The following is an 18,268-nucleotide window of genomic DNA, read 5'->3' as shown; positions in this document are numbered from 1 at the left end:
AGCCATATTTTGTTTAACAAAACTTCATTTCTTTCTACAAAATCAATTATTCTTTCAGAAAAACAAAACGCAAAAAAGCAAAACTTTCTAATTTCCCCATTTTCTGATTGAATCTTAACAAGTTGGCTGAAATCCATGTCATACAAAATTAATTAGTCTTCATCAAAATTTGATATATATAACAATTATACATAAAAATCATCTAGTCCAGCTAGGACTAGGAGATCTGAACAATAAAGAAAAATGACAGATCATTATCCAAGTCATAAGTAGACATAAATCTTTGATCATAAAAGGAGTTCCGAGCAAAGTGCTCATCATGACTCTAGAGTTGAGTAAATACGAACATCGTGACAAAATCTAGATATATAACTAGTTCTCATGTTTTTAAGGAGAAGACTCCTATTCAAACATAAAAAGAGACTAACTTAACTCTATAAAGAAATGATGACTTCAGATTTGAGGTACCTTATATTAATCTTTATAATATCACAACCTACAACTGATTTTCTTGAATCTCTAACTTCCGCATCGAAGTGGATCTGAGAAATCTATATATGGTGATTCCATTATTTTCTATCTTGATGATCATCTTGCTAGGCAATTATTAAGTCTTATTCGGTGATCATGAATATATAGACATACTTTTTTTTATGTAAAATTACATTTTTAATACTTTTTATTAAATACAACTGAACGTAAATTAATATATACTTTTCTTATTAATTAAAAACAACTAAACCTATTTTTAGAGGTATCACGTAAATAAATGAGTCTATTTTTTTTTTGCTAGCTCAAATTCCTGATCTCTAAATACCGAATTTAGAATCATTCTTATTGAATTTCTTTTTTCAGATAGAATTTCTCAAAAGGATTTATAATTTCAACTTTTAAAGTTACAATATCATGTATAGACATTTATAAGTATTTTAAAAATTGGACATAATTTATATAATTAAAGATACAAATAGAATTGAAACTCATTTGCTAGAAAATCAATTGCCTATGTTAAGTCTCAATGTTTCTATATTTATATGTCATTTCATTTTTAATATTTTTCAGATAGAATTATCTTCTCCAATAATTTTAATTCGTAAGAATCAACAAAAAATGCTTATCAATTAATAAATCTTCTCATTGTTTAGTGATTGAGAATTTATTTTGTACTGCAACAATTAAAATACTTTTAAAAAAAAAATAAAAAAATGTGTCAAAAGAAGTTACTATTATTATTGTTATTATTATTTATTAATTGGTTTAACATCAATTCTTTTCTTTTAAATTAACAAGAACAAAACTGTTGAATTTTTTTTTTAGCTATGATAAATGTAATTAATTCTTCATTTAAAAAAAAGTTGAGTAAATTAATACTTTAATTTCATAGTATGATAATTAAAAATAAGTGCTAAAATTTAATAAAAAGAGTTAATAATTTAAGCCCCCTCGTAAATACACGAGATTAAGGTATCATTACGTGGCAGACTAGTAGTCCTTTTTCTTTTTAAATTTTTTAATATGAAAGAAAAAAGAAAAGCTTAGACCTAACCTCAACTAATTTGTCCTTATTAAAGGTGAATAAAACAACAAGAGGGATATTCATATACATTCACTTACATTGTGTACGAACAAAAAGTATAGAAAAAAAAAGAATCAAAATCAAATAATTAAATCTATTTAACATTTAAGGCTGGAAAAACATTTTAAAGATTTTTCATTTTTAAATTTTAAAAACCATTTTGAAAGAAAAAAAATAAATTAATTAATATTTTTCTCATAATAATTGAAAAAAATATTTTATTAATAATATATTATATTAAATAATTTTAAACCTGCATTTAAGGCTATCTGAAACTGGTAAGAGTATTTATTTTTGGGAGCGAGAAGTCTCAAGTTTGAGTTATATGTGAATTTTTGTTTTTATGTTGTATGAAAGGATGACTAGCCGTAGTTTATAGCTTGTTGGCTTTTGTATGAATTAAAAAAGAATTAAAAAATTAAACTTTACTTTTTCTTTAACATCAAAGAACAATTTCATACCTGTAACTTTTCTATAAAAAGCGTCTCCTCATCATGCAATGGCACCATACAAACACCAAGTATTATTTTCTCTTCAATTTCTCCATTTTCATACTGAAATCTTCTTCAATATTGCATCTTCAGTATAATGGCTACTCCAGGTGAACTTCATCATCCTCTATCAAGATACATTTTCTATTTTATGTACTCTTTCTTTGGTGCTCTCTGTCATATAGCATTCTTGCTTGTGAAATTCTAGGTAAGGAATATGCAGAACCAGATTGCAAACCCTTCAACAATGGTGGAGCAAGATCCTTCTATAAAGGTGCAAGAATCTTTCTTTCTTTTCCTTTCTTTTCTTTTTGGTTTGGAGTTGAATCTTGGTTATAAGTAAAAGAAGTTAATATAAATTACTTATAAATATATATAATAGTTAACTATATAAGAAATACATTGCATTACTTGGCTTTTATTTGTTACGAAGGGGAGAGGAGAAATATGGAGTTTAAGCTTCAACTTTGTGGCACCAATGTTTGATTATTAGGGGCAAAATGGAAGATGAAAATGGAAGACGTGCTTTTTTCTTTTTTTCTTTTACTTTAATGAGTAGATTCCGTTTTTTTTAGAAGTGCCAAAATCATACTATCAGAACTGGTTGCTGCCATTTGTATGAATAGTTACACTGCTAGTGCCTGGCTCTGCCAAGTTATCAATAACTCTGATACCTGATTTTCAGAGTGTAAATTCCAGGTTCTGTGCAGTGCCAAATTTGAACACTCTCATGGACATCCCAGGGATTTGCTTGTGAATCTAGTAGATAAAAATTTTAAAAAAAAAAAACAAAGAAAAGCAATCTAATAACACCTGCAATGCAACCCCTCCATTATAAATTACAGAAGCTGGCTCAATTAGGCTTGAAACCATGAACATTAAGCAGCCATGGAATACTCCATACATACATGCATCACTGCCTAACCTGTACCTACAACCTTTTATCAGAATTTTTCTCCCATTTATGCTTCTCCATCCGTATGAAAGAATGGAACCCACTTTAGCATGCCAAAAATCATCTATCCTGACATACTTTGCTCATTCTGGACTTTACTCGAAGTGAGACCCTATACCTAATATTTGGAGAAACTTGGAGCAATCCAAATTGTTTCAGGTTCTGTGAAGTGCCAAATTGGAGCCCTCTAATCTCTTTTTTTTTTTTTTTTTGCCTGTGCATGGTTTATAGATATATATGGATATAGTAATAGAAAGTTGATTTCATTTTGTTTTAGTTTAGTTATAAAATTTTAATTTATTTTATATTAACTATTCAATATTATTTTTAATTATAATTTAGTTATCTTGTTAGAAAAGAAATTGACATATCATATTTTTTTAATTATTTTTTTCATGGATTATTTTTACTAAGTGTCAGTTTTTTATTTGCAAACTGACTAAATTAATAAAATTAAGATTAAATGACTAAAATAAAATAAATTATTTATGACTAAAATGAGACTAAATATAAAATATAAATAATATGCTATTTTTTAGAATAGAATCAGTATTATTATCTGATTAGAAAATTATTTATTAGTTAATATAATATTAATATATAATTAATATATTATCTTTTAGAATTAGAGTCGATTATTTAATTAGGAATGTAAGTTATGAATCAATAAATTAATAAGAAAATTATAAAACTACACATAAATTTGAATCAAACGTATCAAAATAAACATGTATGTCAAAAAAAAATTAAAATTTTAAGAATTAATAAATACTCAAAATATTTTTGGGTTAAATATTAAAAAAATAACCTATTTCACAAATTATAAGTTAACTTATTAAAAATGGACAACCGATTTAAAATGCTGCTAATTTATCATTTAATAATCAGGACTAAAATAAGCGATTTGGGGATCATAAGTTTCTGAATTTTTATATATATCAAGAATAGAATAAGCAATTAAATAATTATAAATATTTAAATTTATATAAAAATCAAGAATGACTCATATTTTTTTGACACTAGGCACATGCCTTAGTGGCCTACCTCTAGGGCATCACTAAACCTTGATAGTAAACTAATAGGGGCTGCAACTATCTCCATCTTGCTTGACTAGTACTTTTATAGCCAAGTTAAATTGACCCAATTTCTTGAAACCCTAGTCCTCCATTATATTTCCTTGTAATGACCTTCCCCTAAGTCAATATTGGCATACTTCACAATTGATGTTCTTGTTTAACAAGTAAATAATTATTTAGCCACCCCTAAAAATTGTTTTATTATCTTCTGAGAATTTAAGGCTTTCACTTTTAAGATTATGTTTGGTAAGGTTACCTACTTATTGAATAAAACGAAACTGAAATCGAAAATTAAAGTTGAAATCCTAGATTGTTATGAAAAAAACTAGAATTAAAAATATCGACGGATAAAGTGTATAAAAGTTTATGATGCCATTTATTAAAAGTAAAATAGGAAGTGAAATTTAGTATTGTAAATGTAAAGAATCAAACTGATTCTTTATTTTATATTTTAAAAAAATAAAAATTTTATTTAGAGTTTTATGTTTATTAAATCACTTTATATATATATATATATATATATATATATATATATATAAAATCTTAGAGCTTCCTTAATTTAAGTCTCATCCATTTTTTTTTTTAAGGAGTAGTTTAGATTGAGAAATTTTAGACGAGAGATTTTGTACGATTTATGAATTTACCTTAAATTCAAACAAAAAAACAATTTCCACTTAAAAAGAATGATGGATTATTAAAATATTTTTTTATTTCAATATTTTTTCTAATAAATTTATCTTATTTTAAAATTATTTTTAATCTTAAATAAAGCCTATTATATTTATATTTAATCCATATCCATAGATTTTAAATTCACATATTTTAAATCCATTGATTCCAAAATTTTCTCAATCTACACAAGATCTTTTTTCTTTTTATTTTATTTTAATTATATGCAATTCTTTTATATTTAAATTTTCTTTGATGATTATATTTATCTTTTATTTTTAAGTTCACGTTGTTGTGCTTTTCTTTTTTCTTCTCATAATTATTTGAACTAAACCGAAGGAAAGTGAAGTTATTCAATTTACTTCAGTTAGTAAAATTAAAAATCTAATTATTTAATTTGATTTAATTAAATTAAATTTGAGATAATTTTTAAATTATATAAATTTAAATGATGTAATAATTTTTTTTATTAGTATCTCTTACAAAAATTAATTCATACTCAGATTTTTATATAAATTAATTCAAAACTTTTGAGAAAATAAATAAATAAATAAAAATTTCTGTTTTGGACAATTAGGACCATCTATAGTGACATAATATACTATTACCATTTATATTATTTTTTATTAATTGGCTCTAATAATGTTTTTATATTATTAATAAAAATTTCATAATTATTTTTGGTGCCTAAAATATCAAATGTGTTACATAACAAAAAGAACTGTTTTTTGAATTCTATTACTTTTCATTCCAAATTCGATTTATATTTTTACTTTTAATAAATAAAAAGTAAAATAAATTTATTTTACCTACACAATTTTGTATTTATATAAAAATAAAATTTATTTAAAATTGTTAAAAAATATTTATGTAATAAAATATTTTTAAAAGTTAAAATTAAAATAATAAATCTTAAGTAATAACATATTATATTATATGAAAGATATTTTTTCTATTAGTAAATAAGTTATTTTATTTATTTATTAAATATATAAGATTATTTAATTTGTTATATAAATAATAAATTATTAAATTGAAAACACAAAACGACAATGGTACAAACTTTAAGAAAAGTGTCGTTTAGTGAGGCCAGCAACAACAAATCAAGATTCGTGAATCTCTGCGCCTAATGAGAAAAGAAATAATTGATGGTCGTGAATGAGTTAAAAGGCCAAATTAAGTACAGATTCCACGTGGCGAATGATCATAGGATCACGTGATACTATCCCCACCTACCCTCCCTCTGCCTTCTGGCTTCTTCCCCAGATTGCCTAAATCTACCGCCTACTACTTGCCTCAATTTATAACTATATGTAATTCGTGACATTTAAATTTAATTTTTTTATTTAAAAATAGTTTTGTGTATGAATTGTTAATTTATAATTAATTAAACATATACGTAACTATATTATATATATATATATATATATATATATATATATATTTTATTAATATTTTTTTATTTAATGTATACATCAAATTAATTATTTAAAAGTCGAAATAATTCATTCATCGTGAAAATGAGATTTAGCAATCACTCAGCAATTTTTTAATTTTTTTTACTTTTAGAATTTTAATGAATAAGAAGTTTTACAAAGTCTCCATAAATTTGATTTTTTAAAATTAAATCTAGATTCTCATAAAACTCATAAATTCTTTAAAATTATTAAGAAAATACAACATAAACTATTTTTGGTGTCATTAATAACAATTTATTTATTTTTATTTCAACTCTTGCTCACTTGATGTGACATATAATATTTTCATAAAACTACCTTTAACCTGCAAATATTAAAAGATAATTTAATAAAAATATTATATATCATATTACATAGATACGAATTAGAATAAAAATACATCTTATTTTTTAGGAAATTGAATTTAAAGAAGGATTGAGATTTTCTATCATGTTATGTTATCTTTACTCTTAAATTTTAATTAAAAAGTAAAATCTAAATTTTATATAATATGTGGTTATTTATTAAATAATAAAATTTAAATTTTAAATTTAAATTTAGTAATTAAAATTGTAACAACAAATATCATAATGTAAGCTAAAAAATAACTTTTTATAACTCTTGGGAAGTTCAAACAAATAAATTAAAGTTTGAAAAAGGTTAATAAGAAAAACAAGTCTAACTTTTAAGGGTGCAAATGAAAATTACCTTAAAATGTGCAACTCACATATTCATGGATTTTTGTGTCATTATGGAACTCACTTTTGCAAATTTCATCCCTCTAAATCTCTCAAATCAAATTATCTAGTTGAATTTTATTTTATAGGGTTTATAATTCTTTTTTATATATAAAATAAAGTAAAAAATTAATACTTTAATTTAATAATAAAATGAGACTAGTGTAAAAATGGATGTGGAAGTAAAAAAAAAAAAGAAAAAAGAAAATCAAAGTAAAATGGTAAAAAAGTTAAAGAAGAAAAGAATCCTTAGGGATCAGTCTGTCTTTCCCTCTCTCCCTCCCTATTTTTTTGTGTATAAATAAAGAGTCCCACGCATACCAAAGTTTTGTGAAGCGAAACAGAAAAACAAACCGACTCAACTCGAAAACACAGATAGCGTCACTCAGTGTTGCATTTCTGCATGCTGATTCGGTAATGCAGCAGAGAGGCAGGCTCTTTAACCGTAGATCCAGGACCTTTTCTAGATCCCGCATTGCCGTTGAGGGTTGTTAGTTATTTACCCTTCTTTCTTTCACTTCCAAATTCTATAACTATAACAATCCCCCTTTCTTCTCTTCCAACAATTCTTCTTTTTTAGCCTCTCTTGTATTCAACAATGGCCGCCGCTCAAAATGGTAGAATCATGTTTCCTTGATGGGTTTTGCTTAAGAATTGAAATTGAGATCTGGGTTCTTTCTTTCTTTTTCTCTTTTTCTTTTTCTTTTTCTTCTGAATGTTGGATCATTTTGATAATCTCCATTTATATGAATGATTTGTTTCTTTCGTACGTTTGATTGTTTGTTAAAGAATTGTTCTTTTTTCTGTTTGTTTTGTTTTGTTTGGCAGTTGAGGAACGTGAGGTTCAGAAGAACTACTGGATCGAACACTCTGTTGATTTAACGGTGGAGGCAATGATGCTTGACTCCAAAGCCTCTGATCTTGACAAGGAAGAACGTCCTGAGGTAATAGCATTTCTGCTGGGTTATGCAGCTTCATGGATTTTAATCTGAAAAAATATGTATACTCGTTGCTTTCTTTTCTTCTTGGGGTAATTGGGGTCCATTCAGTTCGAAGTCGAGACCTCGCATGAGATGCCACATTGTTTTCTTTTTCCCTTTTATGTTATTTAATCAAATGGATTTTATTGCACCAAAAGCAAGATAATTATCGCAGAAGTAATTGTTCAACAGTTAACAATGGTGTCACAATTGTGCAGGTGCTTTCTCTGCTCCCATCATACGAAGGAAAATCAGTTTTGGAATTTGGAGCTGGTATTGGTCGTTTCACTGGAGAATTAGCTCAGAAGGCTGGACAGCTTGTTGCTGTGGACTTCATTGAGAGTGTTATAAAGAAGGTGACTGTCCTCTCATCTTCAGTTCTTCACACGAATTCTCAAATAGAATAGCTGTTCTGAATGTTTATTCTATTTGAAATCTTATCATTTCTACTATATTCTTCCTGCAGAATGAAAACATCAATGGGCATCACAAGAATGTCAAGTTTATGTGTGCTGATGTGACGTCCCAAGACTTGAAATTTTCAGAAGAATCAGTTGATTTAATATTCTCAAATTGGCTTCTTATGTACCTCTCTGACGAAGAGGTGAAACTTTGTTCTTTTGGCTGCTACTTGTTAATTGATTGCACTAGCATATGAGTTTTGTTGCATTAATAAGGTGAATAGTAATGTAAATGGGCTTACTGATTTTGATCTCGGTGTCTGTATGTTACCTGTTCTTGGCTGTTATCATTCTGCTAATGGTTGGTTCTGTTCGCGAATCATTTTACTCATGCTTATGATTTGTTTAAGATATTTGTATGTTCATATGCAATAATGTATTAATAAATCATGAGAGTTTCTCTTTTTTAATTTCTTTGGTTTGCTGTATCAATGGATGGCAGGTCGTGAATTTGGCCGAGAGGATGGTCAAATGGTTAAAGGTCGGTGGGTATATCTTCTTCAGAGAGTCTTGTTTCCATCAATCTGGAGATAGCAAGCGAAAGCACAACCCAACTCACTACAGGGAGCCCCGATTTTACACAAAGGTTTGATTTTTGTTTCAAAGCCTTTTGCTGACTGAATAAAGGACATCCACGTTATATGAGATTCTATCTTTTAATAAGATTGGGGAAAGGTCCCTGTTTTATAGATTGAAATTGTACAATAGTATGTGATTTTGATTTGGTCACTGCAAATGGTAATTGTAGTTTCAAGATGATAACATTTTAGTATGATGGAATTCATGCTGATATCTGCCAAAGATAGTGGCCATATAGCAGACAAGCAAGCCAAAAGTCTGAATTGTATTAATGATATGACTTTGAAAATAGTATTGTAGCTTATCTTGAAGAGTAAAGAAAAAGGAAGAACTACACCGAAATTGTTTCAACACTGCCAACATCTTTTTTTGATGCTATGACATGTAGAGTACATATTTAGGGCTTGTGATGCATTAATGTGCAAGGTTAAAGTATGTTTTTCATCAGAACATATTCATTTATTACTGAATTTTTTTTTCAATCACAGGTCTTTAAAGAGTGCCATGCAAGTGATGGTTCAGGAAACTCTTTTGAACTCTCTCTTATTGGATGCAAATGCATTGGAGCTTATGTGAGAAACAAAAAGAATCAAAATCAGGCAATTTTCAGTTGACCTATTTGATTCCATTTCTTTGAATCTCAGGCAAACTTGTTTACTAACACTGTTGAATGATGCTTCTGTGGTGCAGATTTGTTGGGTATGGCAGAAAGTCAGTTCGCAAGATGACAAGGGATTCCAGCGTTTCTTGGATAATGTTCAGTACAAGTCCAATGGCATCCTGCGCTATGAGCGTGTCTTTGGACCAGGTTTTGTGAGCACGGGAGGAGTTGGTACGACACATGGCTTCCTTTTATTATTTTTCCTGTTGTAGGAAAAGAAATCTGTTTTACGCTATTGCTGCATGTTCTCATCACTAAAAAGAAACTGTCGTTAGATTTTGCCACCTAAAGGATTAGCACAAACATAAACATGCCTGCCTGAAGAAATTTTGCTTCCAGCTTCACTAACACATACACAGAGACACACAAACGCACAAGTATATGCTTACTGTTTATTAGAGAAAATTTTTAGATCTTAAAATATCAGCATACGAAATTCTGTAGTATATATTTTCACAACTATACTTAATGGTTATTGCGTATGTTTGCTTGGTGTATAAATGATTTCCAGGAAAATGTTCTTATGCATGTGAATGATCAATCTAAAAGGATATTTGAGGACTACACACTGATCTTTTCTTTTGTATTTATAGAAGTTATTGTAAATGTACCTTTGCCTCCCTGCAGAAACAACTAAAGAATTTGTTGCAAAGCTTGATCTTAAGCCTGGCCAGAAAGTGCTAGATGTTGGATGCGGTATTGGGGGAGGTGATTTTTACATGGCTGAGAACTTCGATGTAGAAGTTATCGGCATTGACCTCTCCATCAATATGATTTCATTTGCTCTTGAACGGGCCATTGGACTCAAATGCGCAGTTGAGTTTGAAGTTGCTGATTGCACAAAGAAGACATATCCTGATAACTCATTTGATGTTATCTATAGCCGTGACACCATTCTTCACATTCAAGTAATAACTATTCTGTTTTATTAATTTCCTGGAGGTCTTCTGTTAGCTTCTTTATATTCAAACTTATTGATGCACATGATATACATAAGCAAGCATACACCTTTATGGAATCCTTTTTATTTTCCCAGTGATAACGAGATTCATAAATATTAGCTGTTTGGTGCACTCTTTTGTCTCAAACTTTAGGCAGCTGTCTGATTGATTTATTCAGATTTCTGAGTTGATTAATTTGACATTACATGTATATATTCTGCTTATCCTGTATTGTAGGACAAACCTGCATTGTTTAGATCATTTTACAAGTGGTTGAAGCCTGGAGGTAAAGTTCTTATTAGTGATTACTGTAAGAGTGCTGGGACTCCATCCTCAGAATTTGCAGAGTATATTAAGCAGAGAGGATATGATCTTCATGATGTAAAAGCATATGGCCAGGTATATTTACATCTATTATAACTTGCTGTTGCCTGCCATTTCTTTTGGTGGTTGTTTGGTTTCACAGTTCCTCATGCCATCTTCTTATCCCATTCTAAATGATATGCAGATGCTTAAGGATGCTGGTTTTGATGATGTCATTGCGGAGGACAGAACTGATCAGGTTTTGTAGAAACCTATTGTTTTCACTTAAATCATGTCTGAGTATTGACTTTGTTGGCTTTGCAGTCTTACCAACTTGTTTACCTTCTGCTGCAGTTCAATCAAGTTCTTAAGCGCGAATTGGATGTTATTGAGAAGGAGAAAGATGAGTTCATCCATGACTTCTCTGAGGTGTGTTTATGTCTCATTTTTCTTTTTCGGGGGATCGGTCTTATTTGGTTGATTCATCATTCATTTGTGAATTGATTCTTTTGTTTTTGCTTGTCTTTGTTTGTTATCTCTATCCAGGAAGACTATAATGACATCGTTGGTGGATGGAAGGCAAAGTTGATCAGGAGTTCATCTGGTGAGCAGAGATGGGGCCTGTTTATTGCAAAGAAAAATTGATTTAGATCTTCATAACATGCTCCTACCTCTAAGGCTTTAAATAAAATGTTATGAACAATGAACCATATGTCCTTGGTGATATTATGGCTGATGTTTGAATTAAATTATTGTAGTATTTTTATGACTTTAATTGATTATCCTTTCATTTGGAAACAAGATCTGTGCCAGAGATGTTCGTATTAATAACTGCAGTGGAATTCATGAGTTCCAAAGAAGAGAGAGAGACAAAAGAACTGAGAAATTCAAGATGATTAAGAACACTACTATGATTCTCTGTTAAAAGCATTACTAAGTTAATCACTCAAGTCTAACTGATGTTTTTATCTGTATATTTTAACAAAATGTATTGTGAGCTCAAGAGTAGCGCCAATAGGGATGTAGTCAAGCTGAATCAAATAGGAACATTATTAGGTTCGAGTTTGGATTAGTTTTGAAACTTGAATATCGAAGCTTTACTTGATTCAGAAATTTAAATCTCGACTCAAACTCAACCGAGTTTGAGCGCGACTAGATTACTCTATAAAAAGATAAAATCATAAATAGTCAAAGTTCAAATTCGATTAAGCCTTATTTCTTGACTTGGCTTGGTTCTATTAACATATAAAAATAAAGTACTAAAATAATAAAAACTCACAGGCTTAACAATAGCTTGTCTTGTCAAATTACTCAAGTAGCTCAATTCAGTTAAAATGAGTCGATCTCAAGTATTTCTTGAAATCGGATTTCTTGAATCGATTCCGACTAACTCACAAGTTAGCTCAACTCAATAAGCCATAATCACCATTATTGATCCCAGTTCTAGCTGCATACTTTACACATACATTCATCATAGAGTCAAAGAAAGTGAAGTTCTTGAATCATACAAAAAGACAATTACAGAACCCCCCTTCTAGGATCTTGGAAGTGTTATATTCATAGAGGAATCAGAAAGAAATTATATTTGATATCAGTACTTGCCATCGGATATATATATATATATATATATATATATATATATATATATATATATATATCTGGAATGATACACAAAAAACTATTCAACTATCAAAAAAGAAATTCTTTCGATAGTTTTACGCATTTCAAAATTTCAAAGCGATCTTTTAAACCAAAAATTTCTTTTAAGGATTGATTGTAAATCTGCTAAAAAAGTTTTACAAAAAGATGTTCAAAACATAGCTTCAAAACAAATTTTTGCCAGATGGCAAGCCATTCTTTCTGTTTTTGACTTTGAAATCGAATACATAAGAGGAGATTCGAATTCAATTCCAGACTTTCTAACCAGAGAGTTTCTTCAAAAACAGGAGTGAAAATGTTGAGAAAATCAAAAGCAAAAGAAGAAAAATCGACAGCAAGTTCAAAGCCTGTCCAAAGTCCAAAGAAGGAATACTTTGTAAAATCTTCAATAGTGATTTCTTCACTATTTACTAAACCTTTGTATCTTGAAGACTCAGAGGTAGAAGAGTTTGAGAAAGAAGAAGATCTACAGAAAAATGGTTCTAAATTCATTTTAATATAAACCAAAATAACTTTCTAAACAAACATGAACCAAGCCACCAGATTTACTACCCTAAACACTTCCTTCAACTATTGGGATTACCAACAAGCTTGGTTTAATACCTTTCTTCTTCAAAAGCTTCATTCTGCTTTTATTTTTTCAAAGTTTGATATGAAATCAGGATTTTGGCAAATCCAGATTCATCCAAAAGACAGGTACAAAGAAATTGTTCTGCTGAACAATGTTCTTGACATTCTTTTCAAGATCTTCTCCTACCAATTTGTAAGGTGTAGCCTATATTTCATTCTCTCCATATGGAATGGTTATTTTCCTAAGGGGAGGATGTTCAGTCTGGATGGTTAGGTTTTCTCTGATAAAGAAGATAAACTTTATTGATAGATACAAACTTTAAACAAATATACAAACTTTGAAAAAGCTTTAAAATGAAAGCTTTAAACTAAAAAAATATAAAGACAGTATTCAAGAAAGATACTACCAATTTTGCATACAAAACAAAGTCCAAATCAAATTTTTTGATTGGTTTCAGATTTATTACAAAGAAAATAGTATTCTTTATCCCTTTAAAGAAAAGCTTATTAGTCCTGTCACTATAAGAAACAAGGCTCCAGAGTGGAAGGTCGGAGAAAACCTAACCATCCAGTCTGAACATCCTCCCCTTAGGAAAATAACCATTCCATATGGAGAGAATGAAACAGAGGCTACACCTTATAAATTTATAGGAGAAGATCTTGAAAAGAATGTCAAGAACATTGTTCAGCAGAACAATTTCTCGAATACCTATCTTAACACTATAGGGAAGCAACTTGTTAGGATAGAAAGCCATATCCAAAAACCTCATATAGTCTTCACGTCTCCAATTCCCAACACTGAACAGTCAAAAGAGACAAGCCAAACAGAAAAGCTCAAAAATCCAGTCTTCAAACCCTACCAAATCTCAAAGCCTAGCCAAGATCAATTTCAAAAGCAAACTGAGTTTGCTAGAGCAGTCAGAGAACAACTTAGCAAATTAGCAACTTCTGAGTCTTTCAAAAATCTAGTGCAGATACTCCTCAAAGCAGTAGGAATATCAGTGCTATAGATCAAGCCCATTGCGATGAATCCAATGATTCAAAGCTTGAAAGTGTCATTGACAAACCCTCCAACATCAACAGATTGGGATGGCAACCCCTAGATTGACCTGGCATACTCCTAGGAATACTGCCCCAGATCTAGGAATAGAAAATAGGAATAATATCCTAACCCAATCTAGATTCAATGCCTCCTCCGTCTATGAATGGAATATAGATGGAATGTTAGAATACAATATTCTTGGTCTCTTACAGCAGATGACCATGGCAGCCAATGCTTATAAAACCCAAAGCGGTACCTCTGATAGAGCCATTGCTGAACTCCTTATAGCTGGGTTTTCTGGCCAGCTTAAAGGATGGTGGGATTACCATCTCACACAAGCACAACAGCTCCAAATCCTAGGTGCCATCCAAACCACAATAGAGGGGACCCCCATCTTAGATGAACTAGGAAATCCAATTGAGGATGCTGTGTCAACCTTAATCCTAACGATTTCCCTCCACTTCATAGGAGACCCTTCTCTTCTGAAAGATAAGAATGGTGAGCTCCTTAGCAATCTAACCTGTAAAAAGCTCAGCAATTTCCAAGTTTACAAAGACACCTTCCTGACCAGAGTCATGCTTAGGGAAGATTCAAGCCAACCTTTCTGGAAAGAGAAATTCTTAGCTGGTTTACCTAAGATACTAGGTGAAAGGGTTAGGAATACCATAAGAGAAGCTCATAATGGCCAGATCCCTTATGATTTCTATACTTATGGTGAATTAGTGAGCATTACCCAGAAAGAAGGATTGAAGATATGCCATGACCTTAAACTTCAAAGGAAACTCAAATGGGAAATGAAAAAGACTAGGCAAGAACTAGGTAGTTTTTGTAACCAGTTTGAGTATAATCCCATAGAGCCTTCCTCTACCTGCAAAGAAAAATGCAAAGAAGATTTTTCCAAATCTTTTAAGAAAAAATGATTTTTCAAAAATAGAAGGACTCCCAAAAACAAGGAGAATTTCTATAAAAAACTATCCTCTTCTAAATTTCCAAAACAAAATTCCAAAAAAGATTTTAGCAAAATTACTTGCTATAAATGTGGCAGGAAGGGCCATACTTCAAAGTATTGCAAGTTTTTCAAAAAAACTCCATGAGCTCCAAATAGAAGAAGAAGTTTTAACAAAAATTTCAGCTCTTCTTGTTGATTCCTCTGAATCAGAATTTTCGAATAGTGAGGAAGAGTTTCAAATTGATGAAATCAAAACCTCATCCGATTATTCTGAATCAGATTCTGAAGGTATTTCAAAGAATATTAATATGCTCACTAGGCAACAAGAAGCTCTTCTTGAAGCCGTCAAGCATATTAATGACCCCCAAATCCAAAAACAAGTTTTGAAAGAAATTTTAAAAACTGAAACCCTTGTCCCCTCTTCTAGTAAGAATACTTATGATCTTACTATGATTTTGGATAAAGGGAAAAAGCTAAAAAACCCTCTTCCTACCTTTCAAGAACTTCAGAAAGAAATTAAAGCTATCAAAACAGAGCTCAAAGATTTGAAAGAAAAACAACAAAATGATTCTGTTTTGCTCCAAAGTTTGATCCTTAAACAGAATAGTGATTCTGATTCTGAAGAGGAAAATGATTTTCAAAATCTTGAAGTTTCTGAAAATGTTCCAGAAAACTTCATTAATGTTTTAAAAGAAATTACTTCAAGAAAATATTTGATCAAAATAAAACTCATTTTCCCTGGTGATTTCCAAATAGAAACCATCGCTTTGTTTGATACAAGAGCAGACCTCAACTGTATCAATTGTGAGCTGGTTCCTAAAAGGTATCATCAAGAAACTAAAGAAAGGCTTACTTCAGCTAATAGTTCAAAGATTAGGATTGCAGGTAAAACTGAAGCTGCAATTCTAAATAATAATATTGCTTTAAAAAATATTTTTATTCTTACAAAAGATCTTCAGCAAACAGTTATTTTGGGAACTCCTTTTATCAATTTAATTACTCCTTTCAAAGTAACTACTGCTGGTATTATTTTTAAAGCTAAAGATTCAAAGATTGTTTTTCCTTTCATAGAAAGACCAAAAAAGAGAAATCTCAATCTTATTAAAGCCCACTCAATTTACAATTTTGAGATAAATGCTTTGATCAAAGAAAAACAAACCCAGCTTTTCCACTTGAAATAAGATATGGGTTTGAAAAAAATCCAAAGTCAAATGTAAAATGATTTTATCCAAAGAAAAATCTCTGATTTGCAAAAGAAGATTGAAAATGAAGTTTGTTCTGATGTTCCTAATTCTTTTTGGGAACGAAAACAACACATGGTAGATTTACCATATGAAAAAGATTTTTCTAATAAACAAATCCCTACCAAAGCAAGACCCATCCAAATGAATGAAACCCTAGAAAGCCATTGTAGAACAGAAATAAAAGATTTAGAGCAAAAAGGTTTGATTACCAAATCTAGATCCCCCTGGTCATGTGCAGCTTTCTATGTCAACAAAAATAGTGAGATAGAAAGAGGAACACCTAGGCAGGTGATTAATTACAAACCTTTGAATAAAGCCCTAAAGTGGATCAGATACCCAATTCCAAACAAAAAAGATCTTCTTCAAAAGCTTCATTCTACTTTTATTTTTTCAAAGTTTGATATGAAATCAGGATTTTGGCAAATCCAGATTCATCCAAAAGACAGGTACAAAACTGCTTTTACAGTTCCATTTGGCCAGTACGAATGGAGTGTAATGCCCTTCGGATTAAAAAATGCTCCTTCTGAATTTCAAAAAATCATGAATGACATTTTCAATCCTTATTCAAAGTTTTGCATTGTCTACATTGATGATGTGTTGATATTTTCAAATTCTTTAGAGCAACATTTTAAACACTTGGAAATATTTTTCTATGTTGTTAAGAAAAATGGTTTAGTGGTTTTAAAATCCAAGATATCTTTATTTCAAATAAAAATTAGATTTCTTGGACACTATATCTCCCGGGGAACTATCACCCCAATTGAAAGGTTTCTAGCATTTACTTCAAAGTTTCCAGATAAAATTTTGAAAAAAACACAATTACAAAGATTCCTTGGTAGTTTAAATTATGTAATGGATTTTTATCCAAATCTGAACTGTCTTGCAAAGCCCCTTCATGATAGGTTAAAGAAAAACCCCCCTGCATGGATCGATGAGCATACAAAGATTGTCCAAAGCATAAAAAAGCAAGTTTCAGAAATACCATGTTTACACCTAGCTGATCTATCTGCATTCAAAATTGTTGAAACTGATGAATCAAATCTAGGATATGGTGGGATTCTTAAGCAAGTCCAAAACACCAAAGAATGTATTATCCAGTTTACTTCTGCACATTGGAATGATACACAAAAAAACTATTCAACTATCAAAAAAGAAAATTTTTCGATAGTTTTATGCATTTCAAAATTTCAAAGCGATCTTTTAAACCAAAAATTTCTTTTAAGGATTGATTGTAAATCTGCCAAAGAAGTTTTACAAAAAGATGTTCAAAACATAGCTTCAAAATAAATTTTTGCCAGATGGCAAGCCATTCTTTCTGTTTTTGACTTTGAAATCGAATACATAAGAGGAGATTTGAATTCAATTCCAGACTTTCTAACCAGAGAGTTTCTTCAAAAACAGGAGTGAAAATGCCGAGAAAATCAAAAGCAAAAGAAGAAAAATCGACAGCAAGTTCAAAGCTTGTCCAAAGTCCAAAGAAGGAAATTTTGCCTTCTTCTTCAAAGCCCATCAGAACCTGGACCGAAATCATCCAGAAAGAAATTGACCAAAGCAAGGCCGATCCTACCAACAATGGAATTGTGAATGGTTTGCACAGCAAGATCCTGAATTCCTGAAAAGGGTCAAAGAATATTCAAAGCAATTAATACAACTTCAACCCGAAGCATCTCCAAAGTCATTCTCCTCTTCCAACAAGGGTAAAGGTATTACTTTCTATCCCTTTTTCAAAACCTGAGATAGAAATTTTCCCTCAAAACCTATCTCAGAGCTCTAAAAGTATTTCAAAGCCCAACTCTCAAGAAATAGTTTTTTCACAAACAAAACTTTTTAAATCCAACGAATATATAGAAAAATAAAATTTTCAAAACGTTTTGACTATTGAGGAAGGATTCTGTACAGAAAGCCCCTCAAAACTGAT

The 18,268-nt window shown here is 30.2% G+C and overlaps 1 protein-coding gene across 2 annotated transcripts; it reads left to right on the top strand.

Annotated features, from left to right (window-relative positions):
* The first annotated feature begins 2,078 nt into the window (after window positions 1–2,078).
* On the top strand, window positions 2,079–11,687 carry LOC8286323 (phosphomethylethanolamine N-methyltransferase). Of its 2 annotated transcripts, XM_015727168.2 has the most exons (13): window positions 2,079–2,177; window positions 2,276–2,341; window positions 7,790–7,905; window positions 8,160–8,297; window positions 8,408–8,545; window positions 8,845–8,988; window positions 9,470–9,580; window positions 9,672–9,813; window positions 10,270–10,550; window positions 10,821–10,982; window positions 11,092–11,145; window positions 11,241–11,315; window positions 11,433–11,687. In XM_015727168.2, the coding sequence occupies exons 1-13, from the start codon at window positions 2,165–2,167 to the stop codon at window positions 11,529–11,531; spliced, it is 1,539 nt and encodes a 512-aa protein (XP_015582654.2). In that variant the 5' UTR covers window positions 2,079–2,164; the 3' UTR covers window positions 11,532–11,687. The 2 variants fall into 2 exon arrangements, with proteins under 2 accessions (XP_015582654.2, XP_002532097.2); XM_002532051.4 differs by lacking the exons at window positions 2,079–2,177; window positions 2,276–2,341 and adding an exon at window positions 7,286–7,578.
* Window positions 11,688–18,268: the final 6,581 nt, after the last annotated feature.

Source organism: Ricinus communis, chromosome 3 (genome assembly GCF_019578655.1).
Source record: "Ricinus communis isolate WT05 ecotype wild-type chromosome 3, ASM1957865v1, whole genome shotgun sequence".
Taxonomy (NCBI): Eukaryota; Viridiplantae; Streptophyta; class Magnoliopsida; order Malpighiales; family Euphorbiaceae; genus Ricinus; species Ricinus communis.
The sequence above is the reverse complement of the archived record's forward strand: the minus strand, read 5'-3'. Positions and strand labels throughout refer to the sequence as shown.

Excerpts from the sequence above, each read along its gene's own strand:
- LOC8286323 (XM_015727168.2), top strand. Across the intron at positions 8,989-9,469 it reads AGCCCCGATTTTACACAAAG|GTCTTTAAAGAGTGCCATGC; the intron begins GTTTGATTTTTG and ends TTTCAATCACAG. Across the intron at positions 11,146-11,240 it reads CGGAGGACAGAACTGATCAG|TTCAATCAAGTTCTTAAGCG; the intron begins GTTTTGTAGAAA and ends CTTCTGCTGCAG.